Source organism: Tribolium castaneum, chromosome 7 (genome assembly GCF_031307605.1).
Source record: "Tribolium castaneum strain GA2 chromosome 7, icTriCast1.1, whole genome shotgun sequence".
NCBI classification, from domain to species: Eukaryota; Metazoa; Arthropoda; class Insecta; order Coleoptera; family Tenebrionidae; genus Tribolium; species Tribolium castaneum.
This window is the reverse complement of record NC_087400.1, coordinates 6,502,545-6,528,438: the sequence shown is the minus strand read 5'-3', so window position 1 is coordinate 6,528,438 and position 25,894 is coordinate 6,502,545. Positions and strand designations below refer to the sequence as shown.

The 25,894-nt window shown below is 30.8% G+C and overlaps 1 protein-coding gene across 2 annotated transcripts in view; it reads left to right on the top strand.

The window, feature by feature from the left end:
• Nucleotides 1-16,804, top strand: part of LOC659130 (uncharacterized) — a 46,437-nt gene extending 29,633 nt beyond the window's left edge. For both annotated transcript variants that reach the window (XM_064357849.1, XM_008194594.3), the window contains 5 exons: nt 11,401-11,609; nt 12,109-12,244; nt 12,308-12,441; nt 15,791-15,995; nt 16,522-16,804. In XM_064357849.1, coding sequence (XP_064213919.1) covers nt 11,401-11,609; nt 12,109-12,244; nt 12,308-12,441; nt 15,791-15,995; nt 16,522-16,610 — 773 coding nt within the window. In that variant the 3' untranslated portion in view covers nt 16,611-16,804. The remainder of the gene's footprint in view (nt 1-11,400; nt 11,610-12,108; nt 12,245-12,307; nt 12,442-15,790; nt 15,996-16,521) is intronic.
• The last annotated feature ends 9,090 nt before the right edge of the window (nt 16,805-25,894 follow it).

Genomic DNA, 25,894 nt, shown 5'->3' with positions numbered 1-25,894 from the left:
AATACGGTCTTAAGCACTGGTTGAAAAAAAAATATTTTGTTCATTTTTGTTCTCCAAATTATTAACTCTATTCATAGCGTTTTGAAAAAGATGAGTTGTCGCGCAAATTGGTAAAAGTTTACATTTATTTAAATAAAGTCCACAAAAAAAATTGCTTTAAACTAGACAGAATAGGAACTACTGTCCTATCTGGGATGATGAGGAAACTAACGAGAACAGAGAATTTTATTTGTAGAGTATCACATCCATGGATTTAGGCACCTGTACTAAAACGAAGATAATTTTACAAAAAAAAATATATTGTTGAGCGATTTCGTTAAATGGCATAGGTCCGGAAAAAAAATTATTTACGGACTGTTTAGTGTTCAAAAAAACAGTACAGTATATTAGGTACGGTACTAAAAAAACAAAATTTATATCATATTTAAAAAAAATCTTAAACAGCTCAATTTTATTTTTTAAATGCTACATTTTGACATGATTGTGAAATTTATAATACCATTCGTTTTTGATTTGTGACGTCACTCTTATTTTTTTTAATGACAATTGTTTTTCAGTAAAATTAGCATAATATAGCACCTACGTGCAAATAAAAAAACACAAAACAATAACACTTTATAGAATAAAAGCGAGAACAAAAAATAAAGCTTTTTATGTAAAACTGTTAACAACTTTTATAACTTTGTTATTTTACATTTTTCTTTTCTTATAATTATTTTTTTTAGTTATTTTTTTAATTTTCTATGCTCATCAAGGAGATGAAAATGTGTGCTATCTAAAACAATAATCGAAAATGTCAGTTGTAATTTAGAAAAATTAAAAAATTTTCGTTCAAAGCGAATGAGGTCAGGTCAAAAATGTCGTTATAGTGACGAAATGTAGCCTTTAAAATGATTGACGATTTTTTTGAAAAATGACTTATTACAAAAATATGAAGATTGTGTGTTACTTCTGGTTCAGCGTCTATAGGAAAATGAGGATCAGAAAATTGCTACAATTATCATAATAAAAAAATGTGTTTGATGTGTTGAAATGTGTTGAAAATGACTTATTACAAAGATATGAAGATTGTGTCTTACTTCTGGTTCAGTCTCTATAGGAAAATAAGGATCAGAAAATTGCTACAATTATCATAATAAAAAAATGTGTTTTATCTTGAAAAAACATAACGTTTTGTTGACTGACCATTATTTAATCTGTTTGGAAATATAAGATGTCTAAGCATACAGTGTGGAATTTTTAACTGGAATAAAATTCATAACTTGGACATAAGCAATTTTTGTAAAAATTTCAAAAACAGGTTGCTTTTTGTTTTTTTTTTGCCCATCATTTGATATAAATGTTTTTTTTATCTGCTGTCAAATCTGCACAGCCACCTCCAACTTTTTTTTTCAAATCTAAGGGCATGTCATGTGACACCTCATGTGAAAAAGCACTTCGAAAGCAGTACAACGCACTCTTTGCTTTTAAGTATTGTCAACGCCCAAGTGATAAAAAATTAAAGCATTGTAGAATTAGTGACTAAAATAAAATTTGTAACTTGGATATAAGCGATTTTTGAAAAAAAAATTCTAAAACAGGTCGATTTTTTATTTTCCTTGCACCTTAGTTGCTGCATGCGGTTTTTCTTTATCTGTTTTCAAAAATGCATTTTTTTTTAATGTGACGGTATGTCAAGTGTGAAAGAGCTCCTTGCAAGGAATACAACGCACTCTTTGTTTTCTGAATATTTTCAAAGCCTACGCGATAAAAAAATGAAAACTAATTTTTATAAATTGAAATTAGGCAAATCACAATAGAAATGTTGCAAAATGTTAAAAATTCATGCTACTGTCGGTATATTAGTTCCCAGGAGAGGAACGATGCCCATTTTGAACAACGGTTGCATTAAATAATGTTCAACTTTTAAAATTGGTTTTTATTTTTTTATCACGTAGGCTTTGAAAAAATTCAAAAAACAAATAGTGCGTTGTATTGCTTGCGAATGGACTTTTATAGAGGTGTCACTTGACATACCATTACTTTTGAAAAAAAGAGGTTAGAGGTGGCTAAGCATTTCTGACAACAGATAAACAAAAACCATATACACCAAATAGTAGGTAAGAAAAAATAAAAATTGTCACCAAAAATCGCTTTAATCAAAGTTATAAATTTAATTCCAGTTAAAAATTCCACGGTGTATAAAAATACACAAAACTAGACTGGGCAATTGTGTTAGTTCCTATCTTATAATTGAGTATTTCTCACGTTACGCTGCTGTCAGAACAGTTCTTTGCAAGTTTCAATTTTCTATTTTAACAAACAAAAAGAAGAATAAGATTCTATAAATAAGTTGTCGCTGTACTTCTATTACACGGCGTTATAATGATTTATTCCAAATCTCTTAACTATCCCCTCATGTATGTACCTCTCGACAGTTGTTTTAAATTTAAGCTAACAATAATAAAAACACATACAAAACGTGTTTAAGTGTTGGAATGAAAAGGTTAAGCTGAATATTTGTTCAGTTGGATTTAAATAAAACGTCACCCTAGTATCGTATCTCCTCATTATCGCGTCCCTCCATTCACCAAAACCACAGCCCTCGCAAAAACCCTCAATTATATGTCCCTGCTATATTATTCAATAAACACCAAACATTTGTGACCTCAATTTCACAAAATCAAAACAAACTTTTATCTTCGTTTCAAACATTATAAACAATTCACAATTACACAAAGAATATTTAATTGGCGTCTCCTGGACTCGGTTAAATTTATTTACTCGTGGTAATTGCAAATTCGGAATATTATTGATTTTTGTAACAATGTTTTTACGGCTAACCCGAGCCACGGTGTGGCCTAATTACGTACCCGGTTGCCGAAAAGCAATTTTACGAGGTTTCGGATTTATTAGCGAATAACGATGTCCTGGATGCTCTGTTTAAGAGGTCGTAAATTTCGAGGTAAGGATTATGAAATAGTCTTGTTATTTCCCTTTGGTTGAGTGGCATTCGTGAATTGATGACGTTAATTACAGAACATCTGTATACGGCAGGCAGTACCAAACAACCGACCCTAATCAGTTTAGCAAAATTTATATCAAAAATGCGTAAAAGAATTTGTGTACTTAACAATTACAGATGTAATTTTGGTGATTCCTTTGTGATGGAGTGCATCTGTTGTGTTATTACAGAATAAATAAAAGGCTATCTGATGGAAAAAACATTTCCGCTTCTGTAATTAAATCTGCTCTTGTTTGAAAAGCATCGTAAATCTCTCCACCGGCGAAAATGCTTAACTTTTTTCCTCCTTATCATTTTATTTATTTTTATTTAGATAGGACCACCAGTGCGGAGCCCCGACAACTGTGTTTATTTAGAAAACAATCGGCCGTTAGTGCAATAATAAATACAAAGTTCGACCCTACTTTCGAGGTGTATTACCTCCAGATGTTTTACAAGGGTTGGCTTTTATTTCCTTGTAAATTAAATTTCTATTGTGTAATAAAAGCGCGCCGGAATTGGTTAGTAATCTATATTTTCGTGCTTTACGGGCGACACAACCATGGCCAAAACCTATTGGTGCAGGTCGCAACCATGCAAATGAAATGTTGCACATTTCTCATAAATAAATGTTGCCAACTTTATGAGCCACATTTTGGTTTAATAGTGGTTTTAATCGACCGTAAAATATAGCTGCAGAATGCGGATAGGGCGAGCTTCCGATTACCAGGTTTTGCGTTTTCACACTTTGATACTCCTGCGACAAAGAGCGAAAAACTGCGGTCAAAATTGCCTTGCAGTATAACGCTGGATAATTAGATCTTTGGTTATTGTTACAGCAAAGTCATAAAACTGTGTTTACAAATTACTATCGATATTGAATTATGTATGAAGCTTTGCTTTGCTATATTACAGCTTGCAGCTAATATAAATTGGGTAATTATTTTCGTTCTGCATTGCCTTGTACTGCCAAATTTGAATACGCTTACCAGTTTTTTTAAAAAATTGCATTTTTTTATACAGAGTGAAATAAATTAAATGGCACTGCAAATGGAAAGTTAAAGTGTACGTTCTAAAATTATTTTATTTTTATTTTTACAGTGTAGCCTTTAACATAGTTTTTTTTAAATGGCACTTCTTGTATATTTGTACATATTTAAATTTGCACTTTTTAGGCTGTATAAATCAGTTTAGTTTTTGCAATTTACTTTAACCGTTTAGAAATTATTTAATTTTTTCTACAATATAGTGCGTTTGCAGGCATATTATTAAAAAATCGCAGTACCCTTGGTTTTTGAGATATTAAGTTGGGACTTTGTTCATTGGTAAACAAATGTCTGAGGTATCTTTTGGTGACGAAACCATACATTTGCATTGTACTATCACCTTGCTGTGACACATTCATTTTGATAAATTTTGAAGGACCATAACTTGATTTTTTTAAATAGCACTCCCTGTATTTTAATACTAATTATTATTTAGCGTCTCACTTTACATCTTTTTTAACTCTTTTTTACAAAAGTTGGTAGTTAAGGAAATAATTCCATTTTTCTGAAAAATACACACAAAATCTCTTGGATACTAATATAGTGTGCTATGAAAAACAATACATTTTGATATACTAATGTCAAAATAGCATTTATAGTACGTTACGTTTTGATTTTATTGTGAAAATAAATTTTTTGCGTAAAATGCATCCTAGAAATCTCATCTAAACATAAATTTTAATACAATTTTGACAAAAATTATTACACAAAAACAACAATGGAGAAATAAGGAAATAAAATAAATCAACGAATAACAAATCAACAGCGATAACATATTACTTGCAGTTACAAAACTGTTTAAATGACGGCATCTTTAAGCAATAAAGTAATACACTGGTCAATTTTTTTTTTAATTCAGCGCCTCTAATGTGGGGTGATCAATTCTACAAAAAGCTATTTTTAGTTCATTATTGCATATTTTCTCTAATAATGCCGTCGTATTTTTTTTCATTTTTATTTAATGATTTTTTATCAAAGTTAAAGTTTATATCTCGACGAGATGTGTATGCAATTTACATGAAAAATTCATTTTCACAACAAAATCAAAACGTCACGTGCAAAAAACGCCAGTCTGTTGTTATGTTAGAATGTATTATTTTACATGGCACACTACGTTGGATTTAAAAAAAAATTATGTGCATTTTTTTCAGAAAAACCGAGTTATCTAAGAAACTATCAACTTTTGGAAAAAATTTACGAGGTAAAAAAGATATAAAATAAAACGCTGAATAATAATTAGTAATAAAATACAGGAAGTGCTATTTAAAAAAATCAAGTTATGGTCCTTCAAAATTTACCAAAATGAGTATGTCACAGCAAGGTGATTCTACATTGCAAATGTATGGTTTTGTTAGCGAAAGATACCTCAGACATTTGTTTAACCACAGACAAAGTCCCAACTTAATAACCCAAAAACCAAGCGCTCTGTGATTTTTTAATAATGTGCCAGCAGCTGCACAAAATGTATAAAAAATTAAATAACTTCTGAACGATTTAAGCAAATTGCAAAAACTAAACTGATTATAAAACCTAAGAACGTGCACATTCAAATATGTACAAATATACAGGGCGTACCAGTTAAAAAAACTATCTTAAAAGCTGCACCGTAAAAATGAAACACCCTGTATAGAACAAAATAATTTTAGAACGTACACTTTGACTTCCCATTTGCCGTGCCATTTGATTTATTTCGATACCTTTGATATTGTAGGCATAATGAAGCACGTCCAAATCAATGAACCACCCTGTATTTAAGTTAACAGATTTTATATTTTTTAACGAAAATTACCTAGTACTTAGCTTGCTTTGTTTAGTCTAGCTTATTGATTAAAATTAAATTAAATGCAAAAAATCAATGCAAAATGTGGTATTAAACTTTTTCGTCTATTTTCTTAAATCTAACAACTTTTTCAATGTGATTGCTTTTATCTAATGCAAAATGTTTAACTTTTACAAAAAAATGCTTTTACTTGAGTTATATTGTGTTTCTAAACATTGATCAGATAAAAGCAAAGCTCTCCAAAAATTGCCATTTTCCAAAAAAAAATTATAAATATGCCTGTAGGTACAGTAGTCTTAAATTAATATTTGAAAATGGTAAAACCTCATTTTTCTTGTTTCTTTAGACAAACCAACAAAATCTTGGTGTACCTGCAGTTAATAAACGAGAAGTTAAATTTGTAAGGAAGCCATGGGCATCAAACAGCTTTCGACAGTGCCAACAAAATGAGTCAAAGCAAAAACGAGATTAATAATTTGCCACACGAGTTACCCTTAATTGCAAAAGCGTGAAAATTCAGTACTGCATTAATTAAAAGTTGAATAATGGTCTCAGTAAATGCATATTTGATGGAGTTTGTAATAACAAAATTTAAAATAGTTAGTTTAAAACGACAGCTGAAAATAATATAAATCTTTGTGGAATATGTTGGTAAAATTGTGATTTCCATAATGGAAAGTTCTTTCTTTGTTATTCGGTTTCGAATCAGTTTGGTGGAAATGTCACATAAATCACACTATTCTGCACAACTTGTGTTGCTCTTGTACTAATTTGAAACATGTGCTATTGGCAACGAAGTTACGTTGACTTTTTAGTTCGAAAACTTTCTGATTTATGTTATGGACCGGTAAAACATTAACTTTAAATAAACATTAAATAAGCAAAAAAACTCTTCTCCTGCTCACATGTAAACAAGTTTCCCTCATTCGTGTTTTTTAATATAAAGAAAAGCTCGTCGGTAATATTTCACCGAATTACCGGTTTCAGTATACCGCCTTTGTATAGCAAACTAGATAAAAAGCTCGTCCAGAGCCGACCAAGTCCTTTAATTTTGTCCTGTGAAAGCGAAAATTTATTTAAACAGGACCTCTGTCAGCACCTGAATGATAAATTAAACTCACTCCATTATTTCACTTGTTAATAAAATCCCATTAAGCCCTCGTCCTGGAAGAATAACAACAGGAGCGTTTCCCATCAATTAAACCGTCTCTCTTTTCCCTAATTATCGGAAATCGCCAATAAGGACCAATTTGTTGATATGACGAGCGAATTAATTAAATCACTTTGATCGCAAATTAAAGAACAAGGTTCTTTAGAAATGTTAATTGGCGCCTTTTCCAGACGAATCCAGCCAAAAGTGCACAACGTACAATAAAGACATATCCGGAAGCGTATTTTCCAGATGAGGGATTAACATGAATTGCAAATGGGCCGCTGCAATGTTGACAATAGTGTTACCTCTCATGTGAAATACAATTCGAAAAGGAATATCTTCCACGATATAGGCCGCTTAAAGCGGTTTCGTTGAGAATACAGATCTGATGGCAGAGATGGGGAAAGCGCTGGATTAGAGGAAGCGCTATCCTAAAGCACACTGCATATGCATACGAAAATTATATCCACTTCTGAAACATCTTATTAAAAACTCGCACAAGATTTCAAATTACGCTCTCGCAAAAATTTTAATAACAAATCATGAATACGAATTATAAGCCAAGTTTTATATAATACTAAAAACAAATTTATGTTTTATTCATCGTTTTATTTGTTTTATTAGTTTCTTACCACCGTGTCTAGTAATTTAAATTCGTTTATTGTATTTATCATTAAGCCATATAGCAGGGTTTTATTATTGAAAAATATTGTTCTTTATTATTCTCTTTCTTTTGTTACAATTAATTATCGGTTATACATTTATATTTTTATAATTGTTCTATTTCGTTTAATTATTCTATGAATATCAAAGTGCAGTAAAGATATTAACTATACAGAGTGCTCAAAAACTGGCGCACCAACTCAGTGGTACGCTGTTGAGAAGCATGTGTAGATCACGGAAAAAATCTTGAAAAAATTCCTAATGTCATATTTTAAAAAATATGGAGCTACAAACTTATTTTGTAAACTTCTTTAGTTTTCATTATTTTTTAATGGTTTTATGTTTCACACTAAGTAAACGTTCCCTAACACAACAATGAATAATTATTTTTAAATTTCCTATCAGACTTTAGCAGATTTTTTAATTAAAAAAAATAAAATTCGTCAAAAAAATCACAATTTGTAGATGTGTCAGCACTGGGAATTATTACCTAGGAAACCGTTTCCAAAATAATTTATTTTTATTGTTGATCAAGTTCTTATGCGATCATGACTGTTAGACAACGTTGCCACATATCATTTAATTAAAATTCGTTATTTATCACTAATTTTAATACAAAGAATTTTTTTACTATTTTTACCTTTATATGTAAGCCATTCTCTACCACACTCCAACGAGTTGGTGCGCCGGTTATTGAGCACTCGGTATTTTTTCTTTTTTTTACTTTTATTTACAAATTTTGTTTTGTTTACTGTTTTATAATTTTCTTACTGCTCAACATACAACTTTGTGAAACTTTTATGCTTTTGTCTATAAATTATGGACTCATTACTTGCTGTTATTCCTTAGACAATCTAAATATCGTCTGCAAAAAATTCTAAACAATTGCTGCGCTTTTTTTGATTCAAAAAAGCACGATGATGTATCAAATAAAATGGGGGGATGGTAAAAAAATGAGCTTATTTGTGTCATTTTTCTGTATTTATTTAAGATTTATTTTTAACATCGACACCTCTTTACCTAAGGAGAAAGTTTTATTTAATATGTATTTTATTGTATCACAAATCATTTACATAAAGTAATTAGAACATATAACAAATACATCCAATATTCTGGAATTTCAGTATTCGCACTCAAGAGTAAAATTAAGTATTTGCTTTTAATTAATTTTTCTTTCTATGTTGTTTATTAATTTTATTGTTTTTTAATTTTATTTTATTTTTATTTTATATTATGTTATATTTTTTATTAATTTTTCTTTCACTACTTAAGAATATAAGAATAGCTTGAAACTAGACATCGTTTCCCCATCTGTTTATTATTGATTATTGTTTTTACTATTATTATCTATTCATTTATTTATTTGTACAGTGTGGAATTTTCAACTGGGAAAAATTTATAACTTGGATATTGTCAATTTTTGTACAAATTCCAGAAACAGGTCGTTTTTTGTTTTTTTTTGCCAATCATTTGGTGGATATAGTTTTTGTTTATCTGCTGTCAAAACTGCACAGCCACCTCCAACTTTTTTTTCAAATGTAATGGTATGCCGTGTGACACCTCATGTAAAAGAGCACTTCAAAAACAGAACAACGGATTATTTGCTTTCTAAATATTGTCAATGCCCAAGTGATAAAAAAATTAAAACAGTGTGGAATTATTGACTAAAATAAAAAATTGACTAAAATTTGTAACTTAGGTATAAGCGATTTTTGTAAAAAATCCTGAAACAGGTTGATTTTTTATTTTTTTTACACATCGTTTGGTGCATGCTGTTTTTGTTTATCTGTTTTCAAAAATGCCCAGCCACCTATAATTTTTTTTTCATATGTAACGTTATGTCAAGTGAAAGAGCACTTTCCAAAGAATACAACTCACTTTTTGTTTTCTGAATATTTTCAAGGCCTACGCGATAAAAAAATAAAAATAAATTTTTATAAATTGAAATTAGGCAAATCGCACTAGAAATGTTGCAAAATGTTAGAAACTCATGCTACTATCGGTATGTTATTTCCCAGGAGAAAAACGGTGGCCATTTTGAATAACTGTTGCATTAAATAATATTCAACTTATAAAATTGGTTTTTATTTTTTTATCACGTAGGCTTTGAAAAAATTCGAAAAACAAACAGTGCGTTGTAATGCTTGCAAAAATGGTTTTCATACGAGGTGTCACTTGACATACCATTACGTTTGAAAAAAAAAGTTAAAGGTGGCTGTGCTTTTCTGACAACAGATAAACAAAAAGGCAAAGAAAAAGAAAAATTGAACTGTTTCACCAAAATTGCCTTAATCAAAGTTATGAATTTTATTCAAATTAAAAATTTCACACTGTATAACAAATACATTCAAATTAGAAATTGAGTATCCACACTCAAGAGTAAAATTAAGAATTTGCTTTTAAATAATTAACTTTGCTGAACTGTATTGCTGACTGCTGTTGATAATAAATGCCAAAAAAAATTAAGTAAAAATTAAGTAATTTTATAATTTATTTTATTTTCTATGTTGTTTATAATTTTATTTTTATTTTTGAATATTTTATAATTTCTATTAATTTTTCTTTCACTGCTTAAGAACTTAAGAATGGCCTGAAGCTAGACTTCGGCTTCCCATCTATAAATTATTGATTAATAAAAGCCTTCTATTATTATTATCTATTTATTTATTTATATATTTTGTCTTGTATATTTTTTAGTTCTTCAGTATCTAGATTTTATTTACTTATACAAGATTTTGTATTTTATTTAAATGAATCTTTCGTCACAGTTAATTATCGTTTACCGGTTTACCCGTTGTTAACTGTTTTCCCATCTTCTTCTTCACTTTTATTCATTATTTTAGGAAAAACTGCTCAACCGTTTAAAGAGCTTAGATTTGCCAATTGTCATAATTTTGTGTAAATTACAATTTTAACATTTTTTGTATTTGTAAATTTATTTTGTTGTTTATTATTTTTTTTGTTTTACTGTATTTATTTGCTTTTGCTGGTTCCAATCTTTATATTATTAATTTTGATGTTGCGAAAATAATACTTCAAAAACAACTATAATAATAATATCAGACTGCACAGTTTATTGTTCCCGTAATTTATATTTTCCTTCTAAGGTAAACAGAATTAGTAGATAGTGTATTTACTTTCACGAAACATTCAAACAGCATTAAAATAATATTATTTTAACAACTACTCACATTTATTTCCAACTTTATAATTAATATAAAGTTGACCGCTACCTATTATTATATTAAAACTTGTTGTTTCAGTTGAAAATTTATTTAAATATATCTGATAATAAATCTGTTAATTAAACTTTAAAAAGTTGAATTCTCTTTTCAACATATTTTATTGAAAATACCACCGGATGCAGAGAATGAATAATGCAAAATCTTGCAAATTGTATTTACCGCAAAACCTATGAAACGTTTACTTGGCTTTGATTCAATCATATATTGAATAATGCATTGTCTGATGTTCAGTTCTTTGAAAGTGTAAACTTTGGATAATTCCAGCCTCTGCAAAGTACAGTTTTTGCCTTTTTGTAATTTAAATGAATGAAATTAATGAAGTAGTAATTATATTTGGACGTTTGTGCTGAAATACATAATTCATTATAAAAATGAAGAAACAACCCTTTCAATTTGCATAGCGATATTGGTTGCAAACCGTCAAGAATTCCGCAATAATTCATTCATTAAAAAGCTCTTAATATAATATTATGGAGAATTCCCCGCTCATCCCTCCCCGGTTAAATTAATAAATTTCTCCCGACTTGCAGCGATTCTGTGCTTGAAAGATGTGGTTCTGGAAATAGAGCCAGAGATCGTCCATTTGGGCGAGGACTCGACGTTGAGATGCAGCTACGACCTGGAAGATGCACCACTTTACTGCGTCAAGTGGTACAGAGGCCGGCACGAGTTCTACAGATACACACCCAAAGAGCACCCCAGCACGAAAATATTCCCTTTTACGGGGATACACGTCGACGTAAGTAGAAAATAAAACAGCGGTGACAAATTGGGGGTAATTAATTTTCGGTCGCTGCAGTTACTGAAACGTTTTACTGCTATTCATGATGAAGTTTATTTATAACTGGAAAACAGAAGCGGGAAAAATTGTCAGCGCGAAATGATATGTGGAGGGTTTCACGCTACATTGTTTCGATAATTTTCTCACGGGATATTAAAAGTGGGAGGCGAGGGCTCGGCCCAATTTGATCCGGAATTAAACAGCGGAATTTACGAGTGAGAAAAATTCTTCAAAGGTCCGAACCCGGCGGTAATTTATTCTTCGGTCTTTCGTTTATGCAAATCGCGCCTGAAACAGTTTGACCCTCGACATGGCGCAGATTTGTTGTGATTTAGTCCGCAAACATGACGAGTATTGCGGTACACGTAAGAGCACTCAGTCGTGCAAAGCCCTCGACACATTATTTCAGATGACCATAAAGTGTAACAATGACGCCCTAACAAGAATTGAATTGCAGCTAAAGCAATCGGATGAGAAGCAGGTGGTCCTGAGGGAGGTGGGGTTCAGCCTCTCTGGAAAGTTTACATGCGAAGTGACCACAGATGCGCCCCTCTTCTCCACAGCGGCTGTCTCCAAAGACATGCTAGTTGTTGGTACGTAATCGATAGTTTTGGCATTAATTGTCTCTCCTAACGAATTTTCTCACGAAATTGCAGTTTTACCCAATCAAGAGCCTACGCTTGTCACCGAAAAAACATCCTATGATAACGGGGATGTGTTGCGAGCTAATTGCACATCGCCACCCTCGCGACCTGCAGCCACACTCACTTTCATGCTCAACAATAAAGTGGTGAGTGCAAAAAGTTTTTACCAACAAAACCAACAAATACTCGGCGCAGAGTATTTTAACCGGTCGCCAAACAGCTTTTCTTATTTAATATTTTTATATTTTATTTTTTGAGGGGTTGAGTTGAATAATCCTCGACTAGACTTCGCCCCCACAAAGTGTGTACATTTATTTTTTATATTTATATTTTATTTTTCTTTAATTAAGGCCAATAATAATAATAATAATAATATATTTTTTGTATTTGTACCCAACTTTCTTTAGGAGCTGGTTTAACTCATTTATTGTTAAATTAAGAAAAATTTAAAGGTTGGAAATATTTACTCTAACTCAGTTACAAAAATTGCCCTAAAACACTTAAATTAGTTTATTAAATTCAAATAAAAAAACCTTAACGCAGCTTCATTTTTAGTAAAACTTTCGTTTACATGAGAAAAAATCCAATTTTCGAAAAGATCTTTTGAAAGTTAAATCAAATTATTTTAGTAATTTTTCGTTGCACGGAACAAAGTGTCACGAATTCAAGAAAGGTTCCAAAACAAACAAATATTTTTACAGAAAACAACACGTTAAATATTTGTATTAAAGTGATAAAAACTACATTGAGTAAAACGTAAGTACATCGTCTGTCAGAAATTAAAGCAGACTTTCGGTCTTTTACAAAGCTGTTCGACTAAAGAGTGAAGACGTTCCTATTTAATTTAACAAGTTTTAAACATTACTATTTTTGAGATTTTTTAAATTTAAATATGTCTTAAAGTTAACGTTATATCATGTAGATATGCTTAATATATTAAAAATAAAAGAATGTTTTTTGCAAAAATGATTCGCATTTTTTTAAATCTCACTAGTATTTGAAATTAAATATTCATTTATAATATTATAAATACATATTTTCATTTCAACTTACTGAATACAGATCTACTTTACTAAAAAAGGTTAAACAAGAAAAGATTTTCTAAAAACAAATTCGTTTAGGTTATATGCCAAGCAGATTTTACTCACTTTTCAAATCAAATTTTACTCTGTATGGAGTTGTAAAGTTTGGAAGATTGAAAGTAGATAATATTTTAACAATTTTCTACATAGTATGTATTTTGAAAATAAACTGTAAAAAGCCATTTTGAAAAGCTTTTTTTTTAACTTGCATTTGATTCAATTGTTTCACAAATTCCAAGCCAAATTTGAGAAAGATTCTGTTATCAGAATGAATTGAAATTTTGCATGCTTACGTAAATTAATTTATCTTGGTTGACAAACAGAGAACAAAAGTAAGGATGTGCTCTCAGAAGCTAAGAGTTGTTTACTACCACACACAGCTAAAAACAAGTGCACAAATCATCAAAATATTGGTGTTACAACGCAGTAAACTGGCAACTCAGAGAAAAAAACGATTAAAATAAGTATATATTTAAAAACAAAAAATTAAAAATAAAAAATTTTTTAATCAAATTTTACTCTGTATGGAGTTCTAAGGTTTAGAAGATAGAAAGTAGATAATATTTTAACAAAAATTGTGCACATTGGAACTAAATACGATTTTCTACATAGTATGTATTTTGAAAATAAACTGTAAAAAGCTATTTTTTAATGCTTTTACTTAACTTGCATTCGGTTCAATTGTTTCACAAATTCCGTGCCAAATTTTAGAGAGTTTCTGTTATCAGAATGAAATGAAATTTTGCATGCTTACGTAAATTAAGTTATCTTGGTTGACAAACAGAGAACAAAGGTAACGATGTGCTCTCAGAAGCTAAGAGTTGTTTTCTACCACATACAGCTAAAAACAAGTCCACAAATCATCAAAATAATAGTGGTAATACGCAGTGAAACGGCTACTCAGAGAAAAAAAAACGATTAGAATAAGTAAATATTTAAAAACAAAAAATTAAAAGTAAAAACAATGTTTAAAAAAAAATAATTTAAAAGATGCAATAAAAAAAAATATTGTTTCTCTATCAAAGGAAGATATTTTTTCTACAATTACTATCCAAAATAAATATTTGCGCTTCGAAATATAATAATAATAAAATAATTTTTACATTTTTTGAATCCTGCACTAAAAAAAGCTTCAGAATCGCTATCTGTCTTACTACTTTTAAAAAATAGAAAATGTGCAGTTTAAAACTAAGGCCTAAAGCTTCTATAATTGTGTCAGTAGTGTGGTTTTCTAGCTAAAATAGAAGAACCCAAAAAAAATTATTTTTAAATCACATTTTTACGAAATAAAATTTAAAATCAAATAATTTTTGAATCTTAACTTATTTGGAAAGTAATGAAAAATGGTTATAATTTTTATCTCGAATTATAGATCCAAGCTCATTGATTTACGAACTTCTGTTTTAGAATTCCACTCGTCCAAAAATTATGTATTGATTCGAAACTTTGAAACGCTAAAATCTTTTAAAGACCTGAATTTATAATAGAATTTAAATTTAAAAAAAAACATTATTTTGTGTTTTACATAGTTCCAAATCTAGAATTCATAAAATTTTTTAAAGTCAACAACTTACAATTCCGTTCGCAGAATATTATTTGTTATATTCTAAACTTAATGCTTCCAAATATTCTATAATTTTTTTTTGTTAAAACACTTAGGGCAGGTCTACAGAACGTTTGCAATTAAAATTTAATTTGCAATTAACTTGACGTTTGTCAATGCCAAATAAATGACAACTTAATTAGAATTAGTTTAATTACATTTTCATTTCGCTTTCTGTAAACCGACCTTTAACGTTTCAATTTATATTTTAAAAGCTAGATTTTTGTTTCTACAGAGTGAGTCAGCTAAAATTATATCTATTTATCTATTTGCTATTTAATACTTTTGGTCTGTCCATATAATAATTTTCTAATTAATTTTTCAAGTCGCTGATTTTTTAAATACCGACTTTTAGAATGTTATGAAGTTATAATTTTCGTAATCTACAGAATTAGAGGGTTTATAAGGCATTTTTTATAATTTTTTTTAAAACGATGTATTAAAATTATGAGTGATATTTTAATTTGTCAGTAACTGTTAACTTTATTTTTATTTCCCTGACTATTTTTGCAATATAGGTATTGCTTTTGCTATGACTATAATTCTACGATATTCTAGTAGTAGCAACAATTTCGTTAAGACATTCGATCGTTTTTATCCCAATTGTCTTATTAAAAAGCGTACAAATTTGTAAAAACCCCTGGTTCGATCCCGATTGCGAATCAATCATCGTCTTAAATTTACGAAAGACGCTGAAATCTGCCAGGAGCGGAAATTTACGGTGTAATTAATAAAATAGGTCGGCGTAATATCTCTCGTCGAGATTCCACGGATTTAAGGAATGTCTGGGGTTATTCTTCTTGATTGCAGGTGTGCGAAAAGTGTGCAACTCGCAAACATGCCACGCAAGAGTTGTGGTGGAGCGAACTGTCGCTCGAACTTCCTCTTTTTCCGTCTCATTTCAACAGCGATAGGATTACGCTCAAGTGCATCGCAAGAATCGGGAAGATTTACGAAAGGGACGTCCAGGTCACAATGCCCAACACGAGCATGAAAGACCCGATACCAGCACGAGGTGAGTTTGATAAATCAACGGCCACTCAAAAATCGAGGCTTCGACTGTAATTTAATTCTTTGATATAAACCCAAAGTTTAAATTGAATTTATTACCAAAAATGACAAAAGCGTGTTGATATTTTGGCATGACCTGGTTTTATAATCCCGGAGGAGCTTCATGAAAAATTTGAATAAATTACGTGTTGAAAAACATATAATTAATCGGCTTTATGATATAATTAAATCGGACGTAAACTTTAAACTTTTAGTGGTTGTTACCCCGATTATCCATAAGAGTTTTACTACGGTTTTCATCGCTCGCGTTTATTAAAATTTACAGTACGCTCTGTGCATAAAATAATAATAATAATAATACGTTTAATTGCCTCCGGAAGGCCCCAACAATTCCCACATGTGAAAAATACAATCTTGTCATTTATACCGATTTGGTCCAACTTCTTGCGCCATTTCTTGCGTTATTTCTTTTATAATTCCACGGAAATGACAAATGATGTATCAAACAAAGTTTGCTTTTTCTGTTCCAGTCACACAGAGTTCAGCTGGGAGCCACTACATCAAAACCTTCAACGTAATAAATATCTTATACCTATTATTGTTTATTTCCGTGTCTTAAGACTGTTCTGTTGAGGTGTCTTTAGTTGTAATAACTGTAAGGAATTTACTATAATTGTGATGAAATTTGCTGCAACTAGTCGTTTAGAGGGTCGTATCTAAATTTTGTATGATTTCGACGAGGATATACCATTGTAAGCGACGTTTTTGAAATGGATGGATGTTGAAAAGTAAATAAATATATTATCTATTTCCCCCAGTGTGTCATTTCGCGCCCCCAAACCTGGCCCAGATTTTTTCGATCAAGATACAAATATAAATAAAGTTATCTGGCGATCTTTAGCCACTTTAAACAAGCCCCCGACCTATTGTTTATTTTCTGAATGTCCCCCGAGGACGTCAAACAAAACCCGAAAGGGTCATGCTTTGTTTAAGGAAATCATTTGAACTTGGTTCGCTTCAAGTAGCACAGTGAGAGTGAAGTGTGCGTCGAATCTCTCCGAGATGTGCATTCTCTCTCAAAGACGATGTTGATTTTACTCGGTTTTTCTCATATCACGAAAGTAAATAGGGAGAGGTGCCAGATCGACCCCATATTTTTATAAGGTTTCTTTTTATCATCGCACCGCACCCGCAAACCAAATAAGGACGTAACAATTTTTTCTCAAAGGCAATTTGAACAACGCGGAATGGTTTTACAGCCGTGCTGCTGCTTTCGGAAAGTATACAGGGTGAGTCACTGATACGGGCGTGCTCGTCACAGATAAATAAGTAAATGAGAAGTCAAAGTGCACGTTCTAAAATTATTTTGCTCTATACAGGGTGTTTTATTTTTACAGTTCAGCTTTTAACATAGTTTTTTTAAATGGCACCCTTTGTACATTTGTACATGTTTAAATGTGCACTTTTTAGGCTGTATAAATCAGTTTAGTTTTTGCAATTTGCTTTAACCATTCAGAAGTTATTTAATTTTATCTACAATTTTGTGCGTCTGCAGGCATATAATTAAAAAATCACAGTGTGCTTGGTTTTTAAGATATTGAGTGGGTATTTTGTCTATGTGTAAACAACAGTCGGGGGTATCTTTCGGCGACAAGACTGTTCATTTGCATTCTAGCATTATCATGCTGTGACACATTCATTTTGGTAAAGTTTGAAGGACCATAACTTAATTTTTTCAAATAGCACTCTTTGTATTTTGTTACTGATTATTATTCAGCATCTCATTTTACATTTTTTTTACTTTTTTAATTTTCTTTCCAAAAGTTGATAGTTTCGGAGATAACTCGGTTTTTCTGAAAAATGCACATAAAATCCTTTGGATACCGACGTAGTGTGCCATGTAAAACAATACATTCTGACATAACAACGTCAGCCTGGCGTTTTTTGTAAGTGACGTTTTGATTTTGTTGTGAAAATGAATTTTTTATGTAAATTGCATACACATCTCATTGAGATATAAACTTTAATTTTGATAAGGAATCATTAAATAAAAATGAAAAAAAACGACGGCACTACTAGAGAAAATATGTAAGAAAAAATTAAAAAAGCTTTTTGATAGAATTAATAATGCCATATTAGAAGCGATAAATTTTTAACAAGAATTGACCAATGTACTACTTTACTGCTTAAGAATGTCGTCATTTTAAACAGTTTTGTAACTGCAAATAATATGTTACTGCTGTTGATTTGTTATACCTCGGTTTTTTTATTTCCTTATTTATCCGTGGGAAATTTCTGTCATTTTTATTTAATAATTTCTTGTCAAAATTTTGTTAAAATTTATGTATAGATGAGATTTCTGTAAGCATTTTACGCGAAAAATTTATTTTCACAATAAAGTCAAAACGTGACGTACTATAAATAATTGTTTTCCATAGCACGCTACATTAGTATCCAAGAAATTTTGTGTGCATTTTTTAGAAAAACCGAATTATCTCCTTAATTATAAGCTTTTGGAGAAAACTAAAAAGGTAAAAAAGATGTAAAATGAAACGCTGAATAATAATTAGTAATAAAATACTGAGGGTGCTATTTAAGAAAATCATGTTATGGTTCTTCAAAACTTACCAAAATGATTGTGTCACAGCAAGGTGATGCTACAATGCAAATTTATGGTCTTGTCACCAAAAGATACCCCAGACCCTTGTTTACCTACGGACGAAGTCTCAACTTAATATCAAGGACACTGCGATTTTTCAATAAAGTGCCTGCAGATGCACTAAATTGTAGAAAAAATTAAATAATTTCGAAACGGTTAAAGCAAATTGCAAAAACTAAACTGCCTAAAAAAGTGCAAATTTAAATATAAAGTAATATATACAGGAGGTTCCATTAAAAAAAACTATGTTAAAGGGTGGACTGTAAAAATGAAACACCCAGTATTGAGCAAAATAATTTTAGAACGTACACATTAACTTCCCATTTACAGTGCCATTTAATTTATTTCCATATCTTTGACAGTGCAGGAGCAATCGAACATGCCCTTATCATTGCCCACCCTGTATAAATGAAAAGTGTTCAATGGGTCATGGAATGTGAAAAATTAATGTGCTTTAATATTTTTAGCGAACAAATTATTGTTGCAAATGTGAAAACATTCTCTCAATTTTAATGTGAAATGTATTTTTTAAATATGAACTCATCTCCATTAATTTGTTTCATCAATCAGTGTGGAAATAAAAATGCAAACACTGCTGTTTATAAAATGTAATTTCACCGCTTTAAAAGTTCCAATTATGAAAGTATTCGAACACACTTTAATATGACCGTACCGACGAGCTGAAGCCCGTCACATGTAATTCCGCTAATTAAATTCCAGTTAATTCGGGAATAAATTGCAGCGAACATAATAATAAAGATGATTGCACAGCACAACAGTACGTTAAATTCCCTTTGAAAGTTAGAAATCCAGTCAAGAAGTAACGGCAGTTTCAGACAGTTTCCAACGCAACAATTATAACACAATTATCTCCAACTCCTTTACGACCTCTAAACTTATACATAGGTGGAATGTCATAATTACGGTTTAATACTGCCAAACATCATTGTATGTGGGTTTGTGTGATTGCCGTATAGTCCACTAAACTCATCGGAGCGTGCGGACCATGTAATGAATCGAATAAATTACAAACGTTTCACTGAAATAAAACACTTTTTGATGTCATTGTTTGAAAATAAATCACTCAATTAAAATTGCTACTAGAGCGTAAATAACGAGCTCTGTTGATTTTTTCCAGAGAAAATATATCGGTAACGAGCACTTATTTCAAAAGTATGACACTTGTTTATAGGCGAATTGTACATTAAATCGGCCACTTTGCATTCAGAAAGCCTTGACGAAAAGTTTAAATGGCAGCATTATGAGAATCGATGTATTGTAAATTCGGGTGCTTAAAGCTGTTCACTGAAGCGGTTCCAACAAAATGATCGATGGACCATTTACATAAAAATCCACGGAATTGAATCGAACAAGGGCAATTGCGCGGTGCTGGATTACCACCCCCAAACACTCCGACGCTTTGGAACAATTACTCTGACTTTGCTATTACGCAGAAAAAATTAGAAAAATTCTGCAATCGAAACGAAAGCACTTTTGAAGATACAAGCTGAATCAATTAAATGTAGGTTTATATTTTTGACTGTATCTTTAAAAATGATAGTCACACAAAGTTCAGAGTTTCCAAATACATACTTAATTTATTTCTCTCAAGGAGTGTAATTTTTTCAGATTTTTTTTGCTGGTTTTTATTCATCGTATTATAAAAAATCGATTTTTTTGGTTGTTTTTTTTGTTGCATTTATTTTACCGTATAATTACTTTTTTAAACCATACCATACATGTTAAAAACCATATTTACATTGCAAATTAAAGATTTAAAATAAATACCTATTTTAATAAATGACCAACTGGTTTTTGAACTTGTTTTTCATGAAATTATTTTGCTTTATAATTATTATTAAAATGATTAAAATTTGTATAACGTGCGACGACATTAAAACACGTTCCGTTGCATTGTTAAGCTCACGTTAAGCTTTATTTTAAATTGAAAAATACTTAACAACTTATGCCTATTATATATTTTCATTTCACGATTTGCATAAAATAAGTAACATTTTCCTAAATCTTTGATGCATGAAATTATATCTAAAATCTATTTCAAAATAGATGCCATTAAGATGAGTTTTAGTTGAGTTTATCTGAAAAATGGTCGGAAATTGTATAATATGTGGGAGGATACAAGTTTTTTAAATGATTATTGGTATTTTATTTGACATTTAGATTCTCTACGATAAAATCAATAAACACCACCTACTCGTACTTCTAACTTTGTTTCTAAAAGCCAGCTAAAAATAAATAGAGTCAAACACTTCCAAAGCATAACTTTCAAAAATATAAATACAGCTTGTTAAGGAGTGGTTTAGCAAAAATTTAAAGGTAGATAGAGAATGGCAAAACAAATCGATTAAGCAAAATTTGTGTAAATCAAAAATGCATACTTTTTCCAAAAACTCATTCTGAAATTAAAGCCCCAAAGTTTGAGAACCGCTGAACTAGAATTATAAAAATTAGCGTAAATTTTAATATTATTGACAAAACAGCAGAGTTAAATCAACTTTTTGGTCCACTACGTTATTTTTTTATTTCAATTTGTGATCTGTTAAAAAACAATTTTTTTGCCAGGACCGAAAATCGAACCTCCCACACAAATGAATACACTAGTCACAAATTTGAAAAATTTTAAATCGCCCATACGCCACCATCTTCATTTTGTTTAATGAAAAAATTAACTGCTAATAAAGCCACACAGTGGTTCTCAACAAGTGGGTCAACAAAAATTTCTGAAGAAAGTACGCATTTTTTAGAAAAACGATTGGAAAGTTTTTGTTTTCTCTTTATTTTCATGACAAATTCACATACGAAATATTGCTAAGCCATTCCCCGACACTCTGTATTTTTTTTAACTTATTTTTAGAGAGTACATTCCTTCTTGTCTAAAAAAGTATTTTGCTATTAGACAATTATGAGATATCAAACTAAAGCACATGAACCGGTGAAAGCTATTTCAGAAAATTTATTTTTAAAAATACTACACTTTTTAAAGCAAAAAGTCTGACATGCTAGTACACGAAGGAATTTCACAAATTTCATTCAATCAATAAAATGTCATTGTTCAACATTTGTAAGCCAATCGCAAACAGAGCTTTCGATTACCGAACACAACAGTTTTTCAGTAAAACAAGGTTTTTATGAAAAGTTCATTTGTTGTAAAAACGAGATTGTGCTAAAAAAACTATTCGCTGAATATTTCTGCGAAAAAAAAATTATTTGGAAACTTTCTGTAAAATGGACAATTTAAGTGCAAATTATGCTTCAGGAAATGTCACATGAAGATTTTTCTAAACTTTTTAACGAAATCTGTCATGTGGACACTAAACAGGTTTTTTATTTTAAAAGAATTTGAAAATTGTAAATAAAAAAAATCAGTTTTTTTCAAGGGTTTTTTAAAGCATTGTCGCAAAATCGAAAAATTAAAAATCTAAAATTAAACCATTGAACGGGTTGCAAGTTTCTCGCCCTCACGACAAAAAACTAAAACCGATCCTGAACTTCGCAGGTGTAAGACTTTAATAAGTTTCTGACTCTTTGAATAAAAATTTTTTACAACAGCGACTGAAAAAATTATACAAACTTTGTTATGAAAAAAGTGTTTCCGTCTTGTATCAGAATGTAAAGTAATAACAGTACTTTAACAGTCGTTTCATTTCAACAGACAAAATACTTTGCACTAATTTTTAAATTTTATTTTCAGTTTTTATTAACAGTATCAGTTGAGGTAAATTTTTCTTTAAAGAAACTTAATACGAGTCAAACTGTTTGCAATCCACAATTAGAACCACATTTTCAAATTTGAAATACGAGCAGAAAAAAGAAATATAAATTGATGACGGACGGGACACAAAAATGACTTCACATTTTTGTTGTAGAATAATTGTTCTGCTAATTTAAAACGCACTAATTTCTACAATTATTTTTGAAGTGAAAGCTGGAACTTGATGAATCAAGGCAATTTGTAAAATCTGTAGATTAATTTACTCTTTGTTTACACGTGACGGATGGGACATGACGGATGGGACAAAAAATTTGTGTATAAAAATAACTCCAAAAAATTACTTCACACAAGTTTTAATTAGTAATGATTATAAGTAAAAGCAACACTTACATGTTTGCAATAACGGACGGGACTGCAAAAAATACGGAGATAAAAAAGTAATATTACTAATAAATTTATTACCAATTTGCATTTTCCAAACTATCAGAAACTAGAAAAACACTCTTCAAAAGTAATCGTGTATTTTGAAAGAAACTTTACATACTAATATTATTTTGAAAATTTCAGTGTCAGGTTGCATTATTTTTAGAATGGCTGTTAATTAAATAGGCATTTACTGATTTGATTCAGAGCAAATATCGAAAGGCTAGACAATACATGCGCATAAATATTTGCATTTGGTGGAAAATTGCAAGTCGAAACATAAAGAACGTCCCGTAATTACTTTTGATATAGCTAAAAGCGTTACCAGTTGTAAAGTCAGTCGCAACGTTATGACGTAATAAATTTCTATCAATTTGCTCAATTGCAGCACCTAGCCACTATTAAAAAAATAGTCAAGATTAAAGTTATGGCTCCATTTGCAGTTAAATTGGCTCAGTAAAGTACGCTTGGCACCGGTTCAATAACATAAAAGATTGTTTAGCATTTGAATTGCTTATAAAAGATATTTTCTCACTGTTTGACCAATATCAGTCTTTGCTTGTGTTTTATTTCTCTGTGGATGCTTCGCAGCAACCATAAACAACCGGCGCTTAAAAACTTGCCTTTATTAACTCATTCTAAAATTTATGGGAATGTCGCTAGATTGATTTTTTCTCTCAAATTGTTTGCGAATTATAAAACCCCGAATCGGTGAATTTGGGCATAAAATTTCAGCGGCTGAAGTTGAGAAGGTGAAATATTGCGGCTTTAATTGAATTTTTATCAGGACGTGTACTAGTTTAATTTATTTCAGCTTGGAGTTTTTCCGGGAATTTTCGCCGACAATCAAGGCAAAATAAATAAAACCCGCAAACATGTTCAAATTTTTAATATGTAAAACCGGCGAATTATAATTAAAATTCTGCTTTGAGTTGGAATATAATTAGTAATAAGTGGAATTCCGACGGCCATAATCGTAACTCACAAAGTATTCAGGTAGACTTTTATTTCAGGGGATGTGCTAGTTAACTTTTACACAAAGCTTTTGTAATTTTTTGCCACTGCCGGCGCGGAATGAAATATGTTTAAGCGGTTTTATTTAAGTAAAAGACACGTTTTCAGGCCGTAATAATTAAGTCAAAATTGAGACGTAACAAACTTAACAGTTTTGCTGCAAAAACACTGCCTCCATTCGCCTTCCACATTGTCCCTGTAGCGGATATGGACGCTCAAGCGAAATAAAATATAGAAAAAGTTCCCGAAGAAATTCAATTGCCGGCCGTTTGTCGGGAACTTCCACCGGAAAACAAACTAAAACTTGAAACAGTATTTTCAATCAACATTTTAGAATGAGCCGAAAAGCGACGATTTATTCCGGCTTTATCGCCGGCAATTTTGATTTTTTCCCGAATTAAGGTATCAACGAGTTGGGGTAGAAATGCGAGTGTTAGGAAGAAATAAGGGTCGAGCACTTCAAACGCAGATGTTGAGATTAAATTACGTTTTTGCCGTGAAAAAATATCGAAGGCTTTCCTAATTTAACTTTTTTTGGCCAGAAATAACAACTAATTGAATATTTAAAGTCGTGGGGGTCAAAACACCGAACAGAAAAACTTCCATGCTTCGACCCAAATTCGTCCAACTTTCGCCATATATTTCCTTTATGTCTGCAGTCATTCCCGTAGACGTAAATAATAATATTTTCGACGTATATGACTTATAAAGATGTTTCCTCTTTGATAAAAAAATATTACGGATTGATACTGATGCAAAACTGTCCGATTTTATTCAATAAAAATATGGCTTTGTTGCTATCGGCAAAATGGCGAATTTTGGCTCGGTTATGGGGTCATATATTGATGATTGTGGATGCAGTTTGATAGGATTAATGTGTACGGACTCATAACAAATGTAAATTACCACCGGGTTTAAATAAGCAGCGGGATTAGAAATTGCATTACATAACGAACTGGAATTTGACGCAGTTTGCGTGCACTGGTCACACACCGGAATTTTTCAACTACCGGAGCACTAAAATCGTGTTTATGATGAATCATCGCCGACTCGGGGGCGTAGAACGAAAGTGGCAATAAATAATCGAAACGAATCGCAACCGCATATTAGTATTATTGAGCATCGTTCGCGAGAAAGTGCTCTACAATGTTTTAACACGCACAATCACCTCCGTTCAATCGACTTTAATATTTTCTATAAACGCTCCATCGATCATTGTATCAAAGTGCTTGGCCATAACACGGCCAAATTTAAAACGTCAAGCCACTGCAGGTTATTCCCCCTCGAGGAGTTGCTTGATGAAGGACGCCCACTGATCCCGGTTAGCTTTATGGGATGTTTGAGACGGGATACAAGATTGTTATTTGTGGCTGAAATAGCCCTAAATATGGGGCTGTTTAGCTGAGGCAAAATGAACGAACCTGGAATAATCAGCTTTGAATTTTTAACCACAAAATAGTTATTGGAGTGGCATTGTTTCAAAGCCATTGCTTTGTTAACACCGCAATAATCGCCTACCAAAAATTTAATTTAAATTCAATCAATATATCATAAACGTTTCAAATTAGTTGCGACTAAGCCCACATTTATTTTAATTTAGCGATAAACCTATTTTTTTTTTGGTAATAATTACAAAATAACAATTAATTTACAATAACAAAAATATTTTGATTACATTCATTTAACGTATTAAAATTAGTTGTACTGCCAATTATAGTATTCTGCGCTAATTATGCCAAAACTTTGTGTTTATTTATTTTCTCACATTTTTGAAACGCCTATAATATTGAGAAATGTTATTCTATCTTTTTTCAAAATATTTACTTTTTAATGCAATTTTCATTTTTTTTAATGCTTTTTTCTGTTTTTTTTTATTTATACTTAGTTTCACGACATTAATATAACGTTCAATTAAAAAATTACTTTAATGTTAGACAGTGCCATAAAAACCAAATTCAGTTTTTTTAAACGTTAATTATACGTTTGAAACAAACGTTTTAAATACGACTATTAGTTAAACTTAAAGTATTTTTAAGTGCTTTACATAACTGCAATTTTAAGTTTATGCGTATTT